The following is a 20,004-nucleotide window of genomic DNA, read 5'->3' on the forward strand; positions in this document are numbered from 1 at the left end:
TTTTCGTCCAATGAATAAACTACAGGACATGCAAGAGGCGGGAGCTCTGCGTTTACCGCCTTACGTCACTAACTGGATTTCACTCTGTTGTCCACCCTGACCCACCGCAAAATCCAGAGGATGACTGAGGCTCTGGAGGAGGATTTCGGCCTATTTGGACACAGACTCCAGGTGAGATAGAATTTTTTTTTATATCATCAGTAATTCAAAACGTCATTAGCAAGACGGATTAGGTGACATAGTAACTAGCCAACTTAAAATAGTTAACTATGTACTGTAGCTAGCTAGCGCAAATGTATTTGCTTTGGCTTTTCATAACAAACTCATCTGATACAATTATTTTCAGAACATCGTTATGACTCTGAGCTGATATATGGTTTGCTAGCTAGCTAGACAACTAATAAGGTCGACCTCTTATAACCTTACGAGTATCTTTACTATAGTTAGCTAGCTAATGTGTGTGATTGCATAGCCTACTTTTGCTGACTGTTTGATTGAACTAACGTTAGCTAACTAGCTGTATTTTTGCCGCCTCCAGTCTGGCACGACCAAGTCGTGGCTGCTTTCACCGTTATATTTGGAGCTGAGCTTTCTAGAATGACTCAATAACTCACCCAATTATCCAGATAGGTTTGACATAGCCTACAGTTAGCAGAATAACACCAACATTACAAAAACAGCTCTGTATATGTGTGTAAGGAAAGGTCAAACCAGTTCTGGAATGTTTGTTCAAGTGAAAACATCTTACATCATCACTGATGGAATTCCTTAGTGTAACTTTGAATACTCTCCCTGTTTCTGCCCCTGCCAACATTATCTTACTTTACTAGCTCGCTACTCGAAAACGTGCTAGCTCTCTGAAATGTTTCATTATTTTTCAGTTGGCAGATATGGTGAGGCAGAGCAGGGTGGCAGAGTTGCAAGCCTTCCAGCACTCTCTCCAGGTAACTCAATATTGCTGTCAGAAATAGCTAGCTAACTAACGTTAGCTATTTTACAAACTTGTCATAGCTTCTGGTTTTGTCACACTTGTTACTTCCCTTAACCTTTCCTGTTGCTCAGATAAGAGTAGCTTCTAGTAGTAACAGACTGCCAGTAATTATGCTTATCTTGAGGTTAAACTGGATATGTTGCATCATTTTCAATGAGTAATACAAATATGCCTATGCTATCACTGGATGTGAAAGTGTGTTTGGGAATATCCAGGGGGAGATAAGGTTTTTGTAAGCTTTCCCCGTTTGTGCTTGCATATCAGTGTACCCTATTTGCAGGCTGCCACAGGGGAAGATAACCATGTTTTAAACCAGGAGCTTGGTTCTAATTATACTGTATTGCTATTTTATCTAGAATATGCCATATTTACATTTTTATATCAGTAGATTTGAATGTAGTTTAGGACTGCACTGGTACTTTAAGAACAAAAGTGACACACTGTGCTTCTTCTTGTTCTTTCTGTCCCTCTCCACCACCTGATCTCTCTGGCTCTGCTCTCACTTTCCCTCCCACTCTCTCTCTCTCTCTGTTACAGAGTAACTCTCTGGCCTTTGGCCCGGTAGGGGACAGCTGTGGGGTACAGCAGAATGTGGTGCCCCCCACTGCCACAGAGGAGAGACAGCGCCTCTCAAAGGGCCCTCCAGGTACTGCACCCCAGGCCTCTGACCAGGGCCATATCAACAAAGCATCTCAGAGTAGCAGTGCTGATCTAGGATCAGTTTTGCCTTTTAGATTATATGGACCGATCTCAGATCAGCACTTCTACTCCGATGCTTTGTGGATACTGACCCAGCTCCACAACCAGCTTCTCACTGTCTGCTTTGCTATCACATTGGCAAATAGAAGTCCTACATGTTAGTCAGTATACACATTGCACACACTACGCTTTAAGCAATCATTTCTTTGCTGTCACATTGGCACATAGTTAATCCATTCAAGGATCTATCAATGTATCACAGTTTTAAACAATCATTCACAATTTAAGAAAACATGTGTTTTTGTTGATTGGCACATAGTCAATAGATGTTAGTCAATATGCACGTTGGAAACACTTTGCGATTCAAGCAATATTTTACAACGTAACTGTGGTTGACGTGAATTAACAGTCGACTTGTTTATACAGAGGTGGAAGCTAGCCAGCCAGTAAGCGTCCCAGACTCAGCCAACCCAATGGAAGCCACCCAGCCAGTAAGCATTCCAAACTCAGCCAAACCAAAGAAGAAGAAAAGGAGGTCAAGAGCAACAGACAGCTTTACAGGAAACTTCAGCGGTAATCATGTTGCACATAAATCAGACAATCATGTCAAATATCCAATCACTCATGTCATTCAAAATCTAGGGTTTTAATAAATGCACCCACACCATAGATACCAGAGACAGGCTTGTGTGCGCTTCTCTTTTCTCCAGACCTGTACAAACTGACAGATGAACTGCTGGGTCAGGGTGCATATGCAAAGGTCCAAGGATGCATCAGTCTTCAGAATGGGAATGAATATGCTGTGAAGGTGAGTCAGATTGGCACATAGTTAATCCATATGAAACGGTTCCCTATTTAGGGCACTACTTTTGACCAGGGTGCGTAGAGGACATATGGGACTTGTGATGAATGTCATACATCACACGCAAAGCTTTTATTGTCATTCCAGGGTGGTTAAAGTATAATTAGTCACTAACTGATGCTGTTTTGAACCCAAACAGTGTTTTCTTTACCCAGTTTGTGGTCCAAACGTTGTCCTATTAAACAGTTAAGCGTTATACCAGTGTGCAGATTAGCTTTTTGTTCTACATTGTCCTCTCTGATCCAGCACCTGGGACATTTTTTTTTGTTGTTGGATGTGCACGTATACCACCCACTAAGCCAAAGATTTTTTATAACTAATCCAAGATAGACCCACAGCCTGCCATTTCCACTTGGAGCAAGTTAATCATAGTGGGCAGAACTAGCAAGGAGGTAGGCAGAGCACAAGCTAATGAGATCCTATTGGTGCGTTCTAGCATGTAGTTGCATATTTCCGTTAGGGAACGCCTGTGAAGTGCGCTTGTGCAATAGCTCAATTTGCCCTTGGACTCCTAGACAACGTAATTTTTAGAAACTTTGGCAAAGGGTAAAGTCTACAAAACTTAGTCCACTCTGTTCCAAACAGATTCTAGTTTTGGGAACAGAAAACTGTATTGAGATCAAATGTTTCAATGATGAGAAAATGTGCAGAACGTCGGCCAAAATCCATCTGATTCCATCTTTTCCCACTGCCGGCCAGTGGGCTTCCTCTCATCAACATATTTTGTTGTGAGTGGAAATGCCAACTGGGTGCTTCAAATGTATACATCAGGCTCATGGTTCTGTGACTAAGCTTTCTTCACTCACTGATACCCGTGTCCATTTTGTTTTGTCTCAGATCATTGAGAAGAACGCGGGGCACAGTCGCAGCCGAGTCTTCCGTGAAGTGGAGACCCTTTACCAGTGCCAGGGCAACAAGTGTGTGCTCTCACTTTACAAAGTTAAAGTTCTGAACGTTAAATGATAACTACAACAACAAAAAATCACCCACTGTGTTCCTATTAACATTTTCAGGAACATTCTGGAACTAATACAGTTTTTTGAAGATGACTCCTGCTTCTACTTGGTGTTTGAGAAGTTGCGTGGAGGTATGTCTTCTTGTTTTTATCATATTATCCCACTTTTGTGAGGGTGACGCTGGGTAATGTTCATTATGCACAAAATGGAAGAAAAAAGTAAACTGGGGAGATACTGCTGTAACTGAACTTGTCCAATAAAAACAATGTTGTTTTCTGTTGCAAAACATGGTGGTGCTTTGTGGCCTAATGAACATGACCCAGGTTACATGAAACTATTAGGTGTTTCTCTGAAAGCTCTCTCTTGAAAGCTCTCCTCTCTCTGCTCCTGAAAGCTCTCCTCTCTCTGCTCCTGAAAGCTCTCCTCTCTCTGCTCCTGAAAGCTCTCCTCTCTCTGCTCCTGAAAGCTCTCCTCTTTACCCATACAGGCTCCATTCTGACTCACATCCAGAACCGTAAGCACTTTGATGAGTTGGAGGCCAGCCGTGTGGTCAGGGACATCTCCAAAGCTCTCCACTTCCTCCACAACAAAGGTAGGACCCCTGCACATGGGGCTGTGCCTGTATAGAATTACAGTGTGATTGTTTCCTCATGAACATTCTCTGTTCTACAGGTATAGCCCACCGGGACCTAAAGCCAGAGAACATCCTGTGTGAGTCTACTGACCAGGTAACCTTTGTTTCCCCTAATGTGCTACGGAACAACAACATATGTTTTCTGTAGAAAATGTCATGTTTGCCAAACAGTTATTGTGGATATAGCTAGTGAATGCCTGCTATTTTTCTCTCCCTCTGCAGGTGTCTCTGGTGAAAATCTGTGACTTTGACTTGGGCAGTGGAGTGAAGCTGAGCAGTGCCTGTATTCCGATCACCACTCCAGAGCTCACCACACCGGTAAATACCACAACCTGAACCTACCACTAACCCTGATATTTGTGTGTCTGTCTGTTCGTCTGACAATGTCTTAATTGTCCCTGAGTGCACATTTTTTACTTTTACTGTAAAGAGTGTTGCGATTTTAAATGCACTTATAAATCAAATTTGATTTGACATATGTCCTCACGGTGTTTGGTTTCCCCGACTCAGTGTGGCTCGGCAGAGTACATGGCTCCAGAGGTGGTGGAGGTGTTCACAGACGAGGCATCGTTCTACGACAAGCGTTGTGACCTCTGGAGCCTGGGGGTCATCCTCTATATTCTGCTCAGTGGCAGCCCCCCCTTCACTGGTCATTGTGGGACTGACTGTGGCTGGGACCGTGGAGAGACCTGCCGCACCTGCCAGGTACACAAGCCATCACCAGTCTTCCTCAAACCCCCAGTTCACCTTAGACATCTACAGCACTTTTTTTTAAATCCGTCTTGAAGGAACACAAACTCTGGACCTTCGAGACCGTTTGTAAAAAAAAATATTTAAAAAATCTGCCATGCATTTATTGGTGTTATAACCATTATAATTCATAAGCACTTATAGTAATTTAGAAACTTTCTGATTCATGTCATAAGTGAATGCCCAAAATATTGCACTATTCATGATTTTCCTTTTTAATATGTTGTGTCCCACCCCTGCAGAAGAATCTGTTTGAGAACATCCAGGATGGCCAGTATGAGTTCCCAGAGAGGGACTGGGCCCACATCTCTGCCCAGGCCAAGGACCTCATCTCCAGGCTGCTGGTGCGGGATGCCACCCTCCGCCTCAGTGCTGCCCAGGTCCTGCAGCACTCCTGGGTGCAGGGGGTGAGTGTCAATTTCCTAACCCTTCTGTCCACTGTGTGGGTGTATGGTCATAACATACCACACCTGGGTTCAAATACATGTCTATTATTTGTTATTGAATACTTATTTTCTGTGTATCTGAGTATTTTCTAATAATGTGGCTCGAATCACCTACTTCTATTGGAAATAGCCTAGTATTTTGAAATAAGTATTTGAAAATACATAATTTCAAATACCGAACAGACCTGGTTCAAATGCATGGGAATTTAATTATTTGTATAAATACTGTGTATTTGAGTATTAAAAAAATAAAAAGACATATGTCGTTGCTAAACAAGTGTTTCCAAATACATTCCAATACTAATTGTGTTTCAAATAAAAAAATATCCAAATTACTTTTGAAATCAATTGAAATACCCTAAACAGTACATGAACCCAGGTCTGTACTTTATGTTGTTCCGGTGGATGTTAATATTCTGAAGTGGCTTTCTTGTCTATTCTACACTGGTCTAAGAAGGCTGAATGTGTGAAAGAGACATCCAAGAAACCAGTGGGCTTGTTTTCACCTCTATATTTCCTCCAAACTATATCTGTGAAGGAAAGGGTACAATTAAAATAAATGGATTCTGTTTTCCTGTTATCTTATTTAAATGTGTTATTTATTTTCCCCTAGAATGCACCAGAGAGAGGTCTCCCAACCCCACACTTCCTCCAAAGGTAATCCACTCAGTGCTCATTTCACAGAATGTGCAGTACATTACAGCTAATTTCTTCTGTTATGACAGACAGGTGGCTAATAAAGTCAGTCGTTGAAGAGACGTTACACTTCAAAATCAAAGTTTGTTTTCCAGACCTCCAAAGTAGCATAATGGACTGAACTTGACATTTTTGAGGCCTGAAAACATCGAACAAAATTAGATTTAGGAGTGTGCCTGACAAATTGAGTGTATGTCTCCTAGAGCTAAACGTGTGATCTATAATTTGATCAATCTCTGACTGATCGTCTGCTCGTTCTCTACAGGAACAGCAGCACCAAAGACCTGACCCAGTTTGCCGCCGACGCCATCGCCTTCAACCGCCAGCTGTCGCAGCATGACGAGGAGCAGGAGGAAGTGGTCACCACCATTGTGACCTCCATGAGGCTCTCGCCCCCCTCCAACTCCCGGCTGGCTCGCAGACGGGCGCAGTCCAACGCTCAGCGCACCACCCGGGACTTCTTGCCTGCTGATGACGACAACCTCGACACTCTTGTCACCTGACCAGCTCATGGTTTAACCCCAGGAAGACCTCGTTTTGGTGCTACTGCAGGCTCGGAGTTCCCTCGCACCTGGTTTATCCTTCTAATATAGTCGTGTGCTTCTAAGATCTCTACAGGGACAGATTCTCTGATTTTAACAATGTCAGCCTCAGAACTGCTGCCAGGCTCTGTGTGCCTTCCCTTCCCCTCTGTTCCCTCCATCCTGGTGCTAGTCTCTCGTCCCCCCTGCTCCTCCTCTCTATGTGGTGTTTACCATGTCACACCATCTGAGATGGACGATAACTGCCATTGGCAGCAGACTCCTGTGTAGCTTCACAGGTTGGTAGCCTCATTGTTCAAGCTCTCATCATGGCCAGTGGTTTTCTTATCATCTAGAAACAGAGAGACAGGAGCACAAAGGGAAGCACTTTTATCCTCTACTAAGCTAACACACACTTAGTCCCAGCTTTGTGTCAGTTGCTGAGTCTGGTTTCAGTGATTAGTTTGGGTTGAGGTAGTTTCCTGCATTTGATAATAACCTCAGTCTATACAGACCGCAATCTCATGTTAAGACGACAGAAATATAGTCACTAGAATCGGTCTAAGCCTGTTCTAGTGATTATTTTTCTATGGTTAAGACTGCTAGTGATGGTTGCTTTATGCTAGCTATACTTAATTGCACGGTTATTTCCATTAGGAATGGATTCTTGATGATGTCCGCATGGGGCATTTAATACACATACAGTACATGTAGCTAGCCTGTCTTATTGTAAAAATACTTTTAATTTTAAAAACCATTTTAATTTACGTTGTGTTGGTCAAGCTGTGAAAAGGTTTTGGCATTATTTATAGAGTTACTGAATGCTGCAAAAGTAGAGCATTACTTTTCAGACACTTAGTAATGCTGTTTTTAGGGCTGGTCATACATAGGCTGTGAGGAGGGTTTCAAAACTTTCCCAAAATGTCCTGGTTTTCCCAGAAATCCCAGTTGTAGGATTTCTGGAACCAGCAGGGAAGAAGCATCCAACCTCAAATCTTTAATGCAGGATTTCTGACCTAACTGGGAATTTTTGGAATGTTTTGAGAATTCTGCAACCCCCGAATTCTGCAACCCAATAATGGCAAGGCAAGCAGACACAGTGACTATGGCCTGGTATTCAGGGAATGGACTCTGTCCTTGATTATCCTAGTAAGCATTCTGGGGCCCTATTATTGACAGATGGGTCGATATTTACAGTATGTTGACCTAGTGTTTGGCCTAGAACTTTTAAGACATTGTGCCTGTGGAAGGTGGGTTACTGAATGGTTTGAGAGTGCATCATTAATTTGAAAAGCATTTTGAAGATGTGAAGCATTTTATTATTTTAATGACCCTGAAATTCCATTTCTTATCTCCTTATCGAAACATCAGCTACCTGGAACACTTCTATACTTTGAAATAGCTCACTCGTCATATGTATTTTGAAATGATTGCTTTTCATCTGTATTTTTATTTCAAACATATTTGAAGTATTGATAAACTATAAGGATTACCTCAGAAACCAGAATTGCACTAGCCTGGTTGCCAGTTTGTTTGTGTTATGTTGTCACTCAATGTCATGCAAAACATGACATTACAAAGAGTTGACATGATGGCACAAACAGATCTGGGGCCAAGCTAGAATTTGTATGATGTCTTTGCACATTTTTTCCAAATGATTACAGGACCATTCTGCCATTGCTTGCTTCAAATGTGTTTAACTTATTTTCACTCATACCACTAATAACCTGAAGCTTTCTTTTTACGTGAATGAATTACTGTTTTGGCTATTCACACTTCACTGAATATTGTTAGAATCCGTTTAAGTGATTTACAAATCTGGAAATGTCTTTTTGTTTTTTAATATTGTGTTGTTTTTTTAAACATCCATAACTTTATTTTTTATATATTCTATTTTCCAGAGGGGATGCCATGATAAAGATTCCTTTCTCCGGCGGAAAGGGAGTTATAGTTTTATATCAGTTTTTTAGGTAATGATTTTATTTGTGTATTGTTGGTTGGTTTGTCAGCTAATGGATCTGAATAAGTATGCCAAAGAAACCATAGAGACTGATAGAAATAACTTGTGATGACTGTGAATGCTAGCATGTCACATTCAGATTTTTAAGAATAAATTGGTCAGACGGCCATTTCAGCCTGTGTAACATATTTGTTAAAATCCACCTAGTTACTGAAATGCTCTTTGCTTACTGAAATGCTCTTTGGTTACTGAAATGATTTGATTTACCTCTACCAGTTTGACTGTTTCACCTCTGTAAGAGCTTGTCATTTTATTAATGTGGGGACACTGATGGAAGTCTGGCACTTATTCCCCTCACCCTTTAACTTCATGTATTACACCCCCCCCATGTAAAACGGCTTGTACCCAATGCCTGGATCTCCCCCGTTTGCCATGGATACTCCATCACTATAGCAACTAAGTGGCCTTCCTAAGTGGGCACGGACTCTCCGTCAGAGAGGGTGCAACACATTAGGGATCTCCCAGTGGCTATGGTAAAGCCCTCTCACTCTCATTAGGGCCTGATGCATGTGGCCACCTGTGTCTCAAATGGCACCCTATAGGCCCTGGTCAAAAGTAGGGCACTACATAGGGAATAGGGTGCCATTTGGGACATGTGCACTAAACTCAAATCAGATGGGATAAGATACATTAATTGGCATAAGCTATGCAGCTAAATACCTTATAACCCATGTGTATGAGGTCTTATGGCAAATGTTCTTACGATGTTGCACATCAATAGCCCCTGTGGTATGCTGTTTTCCCAATAAAACCCATTTCTTTCTTATGAAATTCTTCTTTCTCTGACTTCTAGGCAGAACTCTGACATCATGTAACAAGTTAGGCAGATTGACTGTTCTTCTAGGTTCAGTGCGAGTACATAAACAGAGACTGATTGAATGGGTTTATTTCAGGCCCATCACTCACCAGTTGCCTATTGTAGAGTGTGAATGAAACGGGGACATGGATGATTGTGATTCACCTGACCACACAGTGAAGAGAGGAGTATGGGGGTTGGTCTAGAGCGCCTAAAGGAAGAAGGTAACCGTGAAGATGTACGGACAGACACTGTTATGGTCCCGTGTAGCTCAGTTGGTAGAGCATGGCGCTTGCAACGCCAGGGTTGTGGGTTCAACTCCCACAGGGAGTAGCTTTGGATAAGAGTGTTTAGTAAAATGTTATGCCATCCTCGAGGGGGCATGGAGAGGAGAGGAAGCTGGAGAGGAAGACATCATGAATCATGCTTTGTTGAACTGAATGTTGGGTGGATAGTTCAGAATCATGCTTTGTTGCACTGTATGGGCAGTGGTGGAAAAAGTACCCAATTGTCATACTTGAGTAAAAGTATAGATACCTTAATAGAAAGTTACTCAAGTGAAAGTCACCCAGTAAAATACTACTTGAGTAAAAAAGTAGTATTTGGTTCTAAATATACTGAAGTATCAAAAGTAAATCTAATCGCTAAAATATACTTAAGTATCAAAAGTAAATGTCAAATTCCTTATTTTAAGCAAAGCAGACGGAACCATTTTCTTCTTTTAAACATTTACAGTAAGCCAGGGGTACACTCCAACACTCAGACATCATTTACAAGCGATGCATTTGTGTTTAGTGAATCTGCCAGATCAGAGGTAGCAAGGATGACCACGTTCTCTTGATAAGTGTGTGAATCGGACCATTTTCGTGTCCCACTAAGCATTCAACGTGTAATGAGTACTTTTGGATGTCAGGGAAAATGTATGAAGTAAAAAGTACATTATTTTCTTTAGGAATGTAGTGAAGTAAAAGTTCTCAAAAATAGAAATAGTAAAGTACAGATATCCCAAAAACCTACTAGTACTTTAAAGTATTTTTACTGAAGTACTTTATACCACTGTGTATGGGGTGGGTAGTTCAGAATCATGCTTTGTTGCATTGTGGGTTCAGAACAAAGAGTGGTACAGTTTATCTGGGCTATATGTCTGGATTGTTTTGTAAGCAAGCAATATTTCACAGGGATTCTATCAGAGTTTGATTATATCCAAAGCATTTGCTTAATTGATAATCAAAATGAACAATAACTATCCCCATAATACATATTGGGCTCTTTCAATTCCTGCAAAAAATATAACTTGCTTTCATAATCAATTTCTACAGATATCTCGAATACCTTTTTTTATTTAATTTGTTTAAATATACTTCTCTGTGTTGGTTTGTTCAACCATTAGTCTCGCTGTACTTGTGTGTGTTCATCAGTGAATGACACCCATATGGCGCCCCTAGTGGTTAACCATACACGAAACTCATGAGCGCTCTTCTCTTTTCCTCTATCGTATTCCACCTGCTCGGGTGGGGGAACTCACGAGAGAGAGAGTGTCATGGAAAGTCCACGACTCGATTGAAATGAGAGGCAAACGACGGGAATAGTGTTGTATTTCAAACAAGATTACCTGAACTATGGGACTCATCAAATGTAAGTAAAAGCAATTGCTGTCAGTGACGTATTTGTTTTCACCACCAAAAGAATATTAAATATTTTCTGTTCTGAATGAATGAATTGTCCAATGCCAGTCAGTGATTTTAGAATATACGTTGGTCTTTAAACGACAATTTAAATAAAATAACTTCTGTAATGGTAATTATATTTTTATTGTTTTAATCAGGGTAACCTAATGTGTCAAAATGCTCCAGTTTATTGGCTATGTGTCAGTCTAAGACGTATATTTATGTAGTCTAATACACTTTTAACCATGTAATATAAGACCAATACCTCTTCAGAATGTAAATGATCGGCTGCTTGCTTATCAGAAGCCAGTGTAGTTGTTCATTGTGTACTTAGGAATATATATATGAACAAAAGACAAGAAACTCAGAATTTCTTATTCTCTGTGAAAAAACTGGGCATCAATATGTTGCAGAGCTGAAGATAATAATACCGTTGATTTATCTAGTCTTTGTAGCATTTATTACTCGTCATGTATGCATAATGCATCAGCTTTTCTCCCTCAATGTCAGTTGCCTTTAGACCTGTGTGACAAAGATTTATTTTGTACAAAACTTATTCTATGACAGGAACACATCATCTGACTCCTCATCATCTGACTCTCTCTTCTCTTGTAGGGCAGAGAATACTCAGACCTGTCCTGCATTTGGGCTGGATTATGTTGTCATTAATCAAGACTATTAAATTGTATTTTAGCTGATGCCATAAAATAATTAAGTAATATGCAATCCCCAAAATATCTGAATTAGGCAGTATACAACATAAAGCCTGGAGAGATGGTCCTTCCCGATAAGAGCTCGGGGCCCAAAAAGGTATTCGGGAAACGGCCCCAGAGTCTCCCCTCCCCGGCCCTGTGCTGCGCCTGTGGCCTGTGCATTATGCTGGCGGGCATCAACATCACCCTGGTGGGGGCCTTCGCTTTCAAGTCCTTCATCCCCACCAGCAACCCACCCATCGTCATCGGGCCCCTCCTCCTACTGGTGGCCCTGTCCTTTTTTGGGGCGTGCTGTGTGTGTGGGCGGCGGCCACCAACCCACAATGCCGGGAAGGCCAAGGGGGACAAGAGCTGGGGTCGGACGCGGATAGGGGCCGGCGTCACATTTGAGATGGAGACGAGCGAGCACACGCTGCAGGACACCACTGCTGTGCAGCTCAGTCCCACCAACTCTCAGAGCTCCTCCCACAAGTCTAGTAACTCCGCCCATGGGGATACCCCTGCAGTAGGGGCCTGTGATCTCGCCAGCTCAGAGGCCTATGATATAGATGTGAGACCTGATGACCAGGTCTTGACCTCTGAGGACCAGCTCTTGACCTCTGAAGACCAGCTCTTGACCTCTGAGGACCAGCTCTTGACCTCTGAGGACCAGCTCTTGACCTCTGAAGACCAGCTCTTGACCTCTGAGGACCAGCTCTTGACCTCTGAGGACCAGCTCTTGACCTCTGAGGACTAGGCATTGACTGCTGATATTAAAGATAAGGGGAGCATCCAGATGACGGCACTATACAAGCCTTGCCCAACATAGCATGGCTGTCTACTGGCTATTACATAAACTGGTACTATATATCCTGTGTGACAATGACCTGTGTGTCATTATATATATATATATTGACTTGCCTAGTTAAATAAAGGTTAAATACCCCTCTGGTACTATAAACTGGTACTATATATCCCTCTGGTACTACAAACCGGTACTATATATCCCTCTGGTACTACAAACTGGTACTATATATCCCTCTGGTACTATAAACTGGTACTATATACCCCTCTGGTACTATAAACTGGTACTTTATACTTCTCTGTAGCCACTGGAGTCTCCGGTCAACCTGGAAATTTTCAGGCTCATTGGCAGGAATTAACTAGGCCATCATAAAGGTGATGAACGTAAAAGGTGATGTAATGAATGTTTGAAATACAAAACAAATCAATAAGTGCTACTTTGCCTGTTTTAAATCACTGTTACAGCAGGTATTCAAATGTAACCTCATCCACAGGCAATATTGCTACCGCATATAGGGAGCCGGATGGAGGACGAGATTAATTAATACGTGAACGAGGTGTTGACTAGATTATCTCAGATATTATGAGAGCAAGCTCTGTCAGTCAGTCTCAATGTATTGTAAGTTAAAGGTTGCATCTCAAATGGCACCCTATTCCCTCCATAGTGCACTACTTTTGACAAGGGCCCATAGGGTTTTGGTTAAAAGGAGTGCACTATAAAGGAAAGAGGGTGATATTTGAAATGCAAACAATTTGAGAGAAGATGAAGAAGAGGAGAACTAAGCCTCTGATCTGGTGTAGATTGGTCTCCCTGTCTGGCTGTCGGGCTGAGCTCAGTCATCAATGTTAGAATACTGTTAATCTTGTTGGATGACTCAGATGGTTTACTCAGATCTGGGGACTGGGGGAGAGATGCGGGCTTCATTTACAGCCGCCTTTAGTGAGGATACAGCTCATATGAAGTACAGTTCAAGTCCACATGCATCACTATAAATCATCACTATGTGTCTAATAACTGTGTTTATTTACTGAAAATAACTCAGATCCCGTTGTGACTTCATGACGTGGGCCAAAAGTTCCATCCCACCTGAACAGCCTGAAATTCCAGGCACTTTCAAACAGCGCTTACACACACACACACAAAAAAATATTCATAGTGTTATTTCGACCTCATAATGTGGAAATATTATTTAACTTCACTGCCTCTTTAAAGCATGAAAAACAGTTAACAACAAATAACAAAATTACATGTACTTTCCTTACATGTGACTGCTGTAGCCTGTGACTGCTGTCACTTTCTTTGGCTCTTTGTACCGACTACAAGTGTTGCATTGTAATATTAATGTATAGTACAGCGTAAACATATCTGTCCTTTCTATTTTATTCTTATATGCTAGGATAAAGGAAAGATGTTATGTGTGGATTTTGTCAGTCCACAACAAACGAAATCATGACACGCTGGTTAAAATACCAAAACCAATTGTGATCCAACGATATACATTTGGGGGTATGTCGAAACACACGTTAAACATTCATGGACATTTAGCTAGCTTGCTATTGCTAGCTAATTTGTCCTAGGAGATGAACATTGGGTTGTTATTTTACTTGAAATGCATATGGTCCTTTTTTTTTTTTTTTTTACTGAATCTTTGTAGAAGTCCTAGACCACTAATCATATCATGACTCTGTACTCCTGCTTCCTGTTTACAAGAAGAAGCTAAAATAGGAAGTACCTGTGACTCGCTCCGTAGAGAAATGATCATCAGAATCCGAGGTTATGCTATAGGACTGCTTTGCTAGCACTGATTGAAATATGTTCCGAGACTCCGCCGAAAACATCAACAAGTTAACCACCTCTGTCACCAGCTTCATAAGGAAACTTCATAAGGAAATGCATCACAAACGTTGTCCTTACAGTGAAGGTTCGCTGCTTCCCTAATCAAAAGTAAGACCAAGGAGCTGATTGTGGACTACAGAAAATGGGGGGGGGGGGGGGGGGGGTCTGCAAAGGAGCGCGTCGAGAGCTTCAAGTTCCTCTGTGTCCAAATCACTAAGGATTTAAAATGGTCCATTCACACGCGTACAGTCTTAAAAATTCTGCAGCTGCACCATTGAGAGCATCTTGACTGGCTGCATCAATGCTTGGTATGGCAACAGCAATGCTACAGAGGGTGGTGAGGACAGCCCAGTATATCACTGGGGCCAAGCTCCCTGTCATGCAGGACCTCTATATCAGGCGGTGTGAAAAGAAGGCCCTGAAAATCGTTAAAGTTTCTAACCACCCAAGTCATAGACTGTTCTCTCTGCTTCCGCACGGCAAGCGGTATCGGTGTATCAAGTCTGACACCAACAAGCTCTTGAACAGCTTCTATCCCCAAGCCATAAGACTGCTGAATAGCTAACAGAATGGCTACACGGACTATCTGAGTTGACCCTTCAATTTTTTGTTTTTACTGTCTATGCACACTCACAGGATTCTACATATGCACACACACTGACACTCCAACACACACATAACATGCACACACATTTATACTGACTCTACACACATAACACACACACACACAAATACACACTCACATACAATCAAAATGTACGCTGCTACTACTCTGTTTATCATATATTCTGATGCATAGTCACCTTACCCCTATACATACAGTATCTACCTCTATCACTCCAGTATCCCTGCACGTAAATATGGTATTAGAACTGACCCTGTATATAGCATCTTACTTTCTTGTGTTGTTCTTATTTTTTATTGATGTTATTTTCAGTGCTACGTTGATATTGATTACTGCATTGTTGGGTTTGGAGCTTGGCGAGAAAGACATTTCACTGTACTTGACATTAAAACTTGAAACCTGAATAAACGTATTTAGGAAATGTCAAGGACGGGGAGACATGACTGAAAATGGCAGAGTTATTAAAATGCTAAATTCATATGACCTAAAAATATGCTCTCAGCGCTTCTAGTGTTGATCCACAGATACAAGGCGAAACGTAGTTAGTTTTTAGTTAGTTATCTATGATTAATCTCTCTTCGTTCATCTTTCAAATACCCATTTGGGTTTGTATGCTCCTGAAAACGAATGAGTAGATCGGAGAGGTGGGACTTGCATCGTGTCAAGCGTCTCAAATAGAACCAAGTTATATTTTAGTGCTTGGCTATGCAGACGTTCGTTGATGCGTGTGACCAGTCTGGATGAAATATTTTAATAACGTGTACATTTATTTTGCAACACTCGTTGACGCAACGTGGCTGGTCTGGTTTGGGTGTTACCCTGTAAGCAGTATATGGACAGGGGAAGACAGAAATACGTGCTTTGGTAAGGAAGCCAATATTTGATTTTATAATTTAGGTAAACTATGGCTATAAGATTAAAAAAACATCACGGTGCTGCCGTGATAGACCCTATAAAAAGGATGTTATTTTGAGATATTCTTCTATTTTTCCTTAGCTTATTGTTTTGTCCTGTTACCTTGGACACTGTATACTGTAAAAGGTGTCGTGGCAATTTCCTGTATTCCCAAATGAGTAGAGTTATAAACCACACACCAGTCAGAGTTATACTTAAATTTCATCTTTAATAATATGAGCTTCAAAATCTCCCTTTGACTCTCAGATCAATTCAGTGTCTATAATGAATTCTGAGAGTGCCTACAAAAGAATACCAAGATCTTTTATAGCCAAGATACACCCCTCTCAACTCACATGACGAACCACAGATCTCAGGAACTCTTCACAAAGGGCCTTTTACTTTAGAAAGGAGTATCCCATAGCCAGATAGCATTAGCTATAAATTATCGGTCAGTTTGGTCTCTAAAACGAGGTTCTAATCTCGTTCCTGGTACTTCATAGTACCAAAACATTACCTCATCCATCTGGAATGCTCTTTAGGCTTTATTGGCCAAAGACATCGTAAATCTCCTCTGTCAGTGCTATCTCATAGAGGCCCATCCTCAGTGGAACACACACACACAATAGTCGACAGATTCTATTCTGTCTAATAAAACAACCATTCTAATGCAATACAAAGATTATAATATAATCTTACAAGCACTAAAACATAATCTCGCAATTTTCCACGACAAAGGGACAACTTAGTATCTTCAGCAAAGTAAGGTTCCCTAAGTCATGAAAGCTGATGACTCATTGACTAGCAGTCTTTCACACGGAAATGGTGGCTGTTTCCAAATTGCACCCGATTCCCTATGTAGTGCACTACTTTTGACCAGGGCTCTGGTCAAAAGTAGTGTACTATGTAGGGAATAGGGTGCCATTTGGGATGCAATATGTGACTGCTGTCATTTTCTTTGGCTCTTTGTACCGACTACAAGTGCTGCATTTTAATATTAATGTATAGTACAACGTAAACATATATATGTCCTTTGTATTTTATTCTTTCTATGCTAGGATGAAGAAAAGATGTTGTAAAAGAGGACTATTGTGTCGACTCTTGTGGGTTGAAGAAGGAGACCAAGGTGCAGTGTGGTAGGCGTTCATGATTTTTAATAAAACTGAACAACGCAACAAAATAACAAAGTAGAAAACGAAAGCGAACAGTTCTGTCAGGCAACAAAACAGCTAAAGAGAAAATAACTCCCCACAAAACCCAAACGGAAAATCACAACTTATATATGATCCCCAATCAGAGACAACGATAGACAGCTGCCTCTGATTGGGAACCACACATGGCAAAAACAACAAAGAAATAGAAAACATAGAATCTCCCACCCGAGTCACACCCTGACCTAACCAAACAGAGAATAAATAAGGATCTCTAAGATCAGGGCGTGACAACTATTGACTATTGAAAGTAATGTTCTGTAATGTTTGTGCAATGTTTGTGAAAGTGATATGTATATTTGCAAAAATTAAAATTAAGAACCATTTGATGTGTTCTTCTGAAAAATGTACGTACATAAAGAAAATAATGTTTGCACCCTAAAAAACTGGCTCAGATATGTGGAAAGGTGTACAGGTCAGATATACTGGAGGACAAACATTCTGGGAGTCTAAAGTAGCTAGCCTCGTGCACCAGACTTCCTCCCCGTAGCCTGGGAACGAGGTTAACATGTAGCTTCCACCAGACTTCCTCCCCGTAGCCTGGGAACAAGGTTAACATGTAGCTTACACCAGACTTCCTCCCCGTAGCCTGGGGACGAGGCCAAAGGTCATGAACAGTCAAAAGCATGTTTATCATGAAATTGGATGACATTTGAAGGAAACCAGATGAAAGTATTATTATGACAAAGATGTGAAAAATGACTGTTGCTTCTACATTGATAAAGTTTGAAAATAAAGTTACTGGTCCCCTCCCCCATGTCAAACACTTAGATTGGTTATTAAGAGGACAAGGTTGTCCCCCTATTAACGGGACAAGGCTGTCCCCTTAATAATGAATCCAAGTGTTTGACATGGGGGAGGGGACAAGTAACTTTATGATCAAACTTCATCCCCTTAACTCTCATTTTAATACCTTGTTACCTTACAGAACGCCCTGGTTGGTTTTAATGTGAGCAAGACTAAATACATGTTGTTCTCTAGTTCTCTCCAGAATGTTCCAGATGTACTACATATTTATTCACTGCATGGTTCTCCCATTGATTGGGTTCCCGCCTACAAATATCTGAGCATCTGGATTGACAAAAGACTTCATGTTTAAAAAAAAACATGAGCTAGTTAAAAAGCTAAAAACTAAAAACTTCTGACCCACTGGAATTGTGATACGGTGAATTATAAGTGAAATAATCTGTCTGTAAACAATTGTTGGAAAAATGACTTGTGTCATGCACAAAGTAGATGTCCTAACTGACTTGCCAAAACTATAGTTTGTTAACAAGAAATTTGTGGATTTGTTGAAAAATTAGTTTTAATGACTCCAACCTAAGTGTATGTAAACTTCTGATGTCAACTGTAGATAGCTACTCTACTGGTGCCAACATTTGACTGTAGGGTGTCAGCAAATATAATAAAAAATGTACTCTATTCACCTATGGCAAAGATACTTATATGTTTCCCCTTTCATCTGTGTCTGGTGTTAGAAAGTTACTGGCTAGCTAGGTCTTCAGCCTAGCTAGGGGGGCGGGTCCAAACTCTGACACAGTTGTCAAGTCAATACATCCGCCAGTGCTGCTGTGAACCGTATCATAAGAGACATGCCAAATGGGAGATGTATAAAAAAAATGTATATCATTAATGCAATTTTAATGTTGTTTGAGTTGCTTTGTGTTTCACCAAATTAGCTTGAGATGATTTTACTGAAACACTGCTCACAAGTGGTGGTCGGTGTGGTTTAAGATTAGGTAAGCCAATTTTTTTTAATGAGCATGGCCTTATTTCGATTACCGCATATTGGATGACTGTCATTCATATTCCATTCAACCAGCTCAATGTAACATCGATAGGTTTAGGCTACTACATGATACTCAAAATGTTCCTATGCCCATCACGAGGTTCCTACAACCTAGCCTACGAATTAAAGTTTATAACATAGGTGCACAGATCAAAAGACAACTAGGAGTAATCAAGGTGACAGACAGTAACACATTCAATACCGCCTTGCACTCTCTTGCCTGCATCTAGCTGATCTGGGGTGTAGTCATTAGTCCAAACAGTTGCAAACAAGAGTTTCTATTGAACAAATTCAGGTAGGTTTATCCGCGTTTCGTTCCGTTTGTGAAATGTTTTTTCAACAGAATCGGCGGAATGAATATACTCCTGATCATCCGCACACAAAAGCTCACTTTCATAGCAGCCACATACAAACAGCATCATCACTTTGCTCGTTGTATAATTCCTTCTTACATCTACATGCTCTCCTCCTCACACCTTTTCCCTTCACTCTCTGCTGCTTCTCCTTCATTTTTGAAGAAATTAATTTGTAAAAAACTGTTCAACTATTGTCTTTCTCTTTGAGTCAACTACTCGCCACATTTATTGCACTGCAATGCACTGCAGTGTAGTGCTAGCTAGCTGTAGGTTATGCTTTCAGCACTAGATTAATTCTCTGATCCTTTGATTGGGTGGACAACATGTCAGTCCTCTGGAAGCTGTCATAATTACTGTGTAAGTCTATGGAGGGGGGGGGGGGGAACCATGAGCTTCCTAGGTTTTGTATTGAAGTCATTGTACCCAGGGAGGATGGAAAATAGCTGTCTTCCGGCTACACCCTGATGCCACCCCAGAGAATGCTGTTGAGGCTTCATTGCAAAACAGTATGTTTTAATCAGTTATTTGGTGACTCAGTTATGTGAATATATTTAGTATAGTTGTATCTAAAAAGGATACCTTTTTAATTGTTTCACTATTTATTTTTTATGAAATTCACTGAGTAGGATTGTCCTCCCCTTCCTCCTCTGAGGAGCCTCCACTGCTGCTCACTACATTCAAGTTGCTTGACACAGGCGTTTCAAAGAACTGTCAGTCAAGGCGAGCTCATGAATATATGCTCCCTGCCCACTCACCCT

The 20,004-nt window shown here is 41.1% G+C and overlaps 2 protein-coding genes across 2 annotated transcripts; both read left to right on the forward strand.

Moving 5' to 3' along the window:
* The first annotated feature begins 39 nt into the window (after nt 1–39).
* On the forward strand, nt 40–9,341 carry mknk1 (MAPK interacting serine/threonine kinase 1). The gene is made up of 14 exons (XM_039000831.1): nt 40–171; nt 882–944; nt 1,529–1,637; nt 2,117–2,263; nt 2,401–2,498; nt 3,390–3,469; nt 3,566–3,639; nt 3,996–4,100; nt 4,181–4,236; nt 4,365–4,460; nt 4,653–4,847; nt 5,135–5,299; nt 5,952–5,995; nt 6,300–9,341. The coding sequence occupies exons 1-14, from the start codon at nt 121–123 to the stop codon at nt 6,535–6,537; spliced, it is 1,521 nt and encodes a 506-aa protein (XP_038856759.1). The 5' UTR covers nt 40–120; the 3' UTR covers nt 6,538–9,341.
* Nucleotides 9,342–11,574: 2,233 nt separating this feature from the next.
* On the forward strand, nt 11,575–12,597 carry LOC120053359 (transmembrane protein 275-like). Its single transcript, XM_039000484.1, has one exon. The coding sequence runs from the start codon at nt 11,813–11,815 to the stop codon at nt 12,485–12,487; it is 675 nt and encodes a 224-aa protein (XP_038856412.1). The 5' UTR covers nt 11,575–11,812; the 3' UTR covers nt 12,488–12,597.
* The last annotated feature ends 7,407 nt before the right edge of the window (nt 12,598–20,004 follow it).

The sequence above is a fragment of the Salvelinus namaycush genome, chromosome 9 (assembly GCF_016432855.1).
Source record: "Salvelinus namaycush isolate Seneca chromosome 9, SaNama_1.0, whole genome shotgun sequence".
Lineage (NCBI taxonomy): Eukaryota > Metazoa > Chordata > Actinopteri > Salmoniformes > Salmonidae > Salvelinus > Salvelinus namaycush.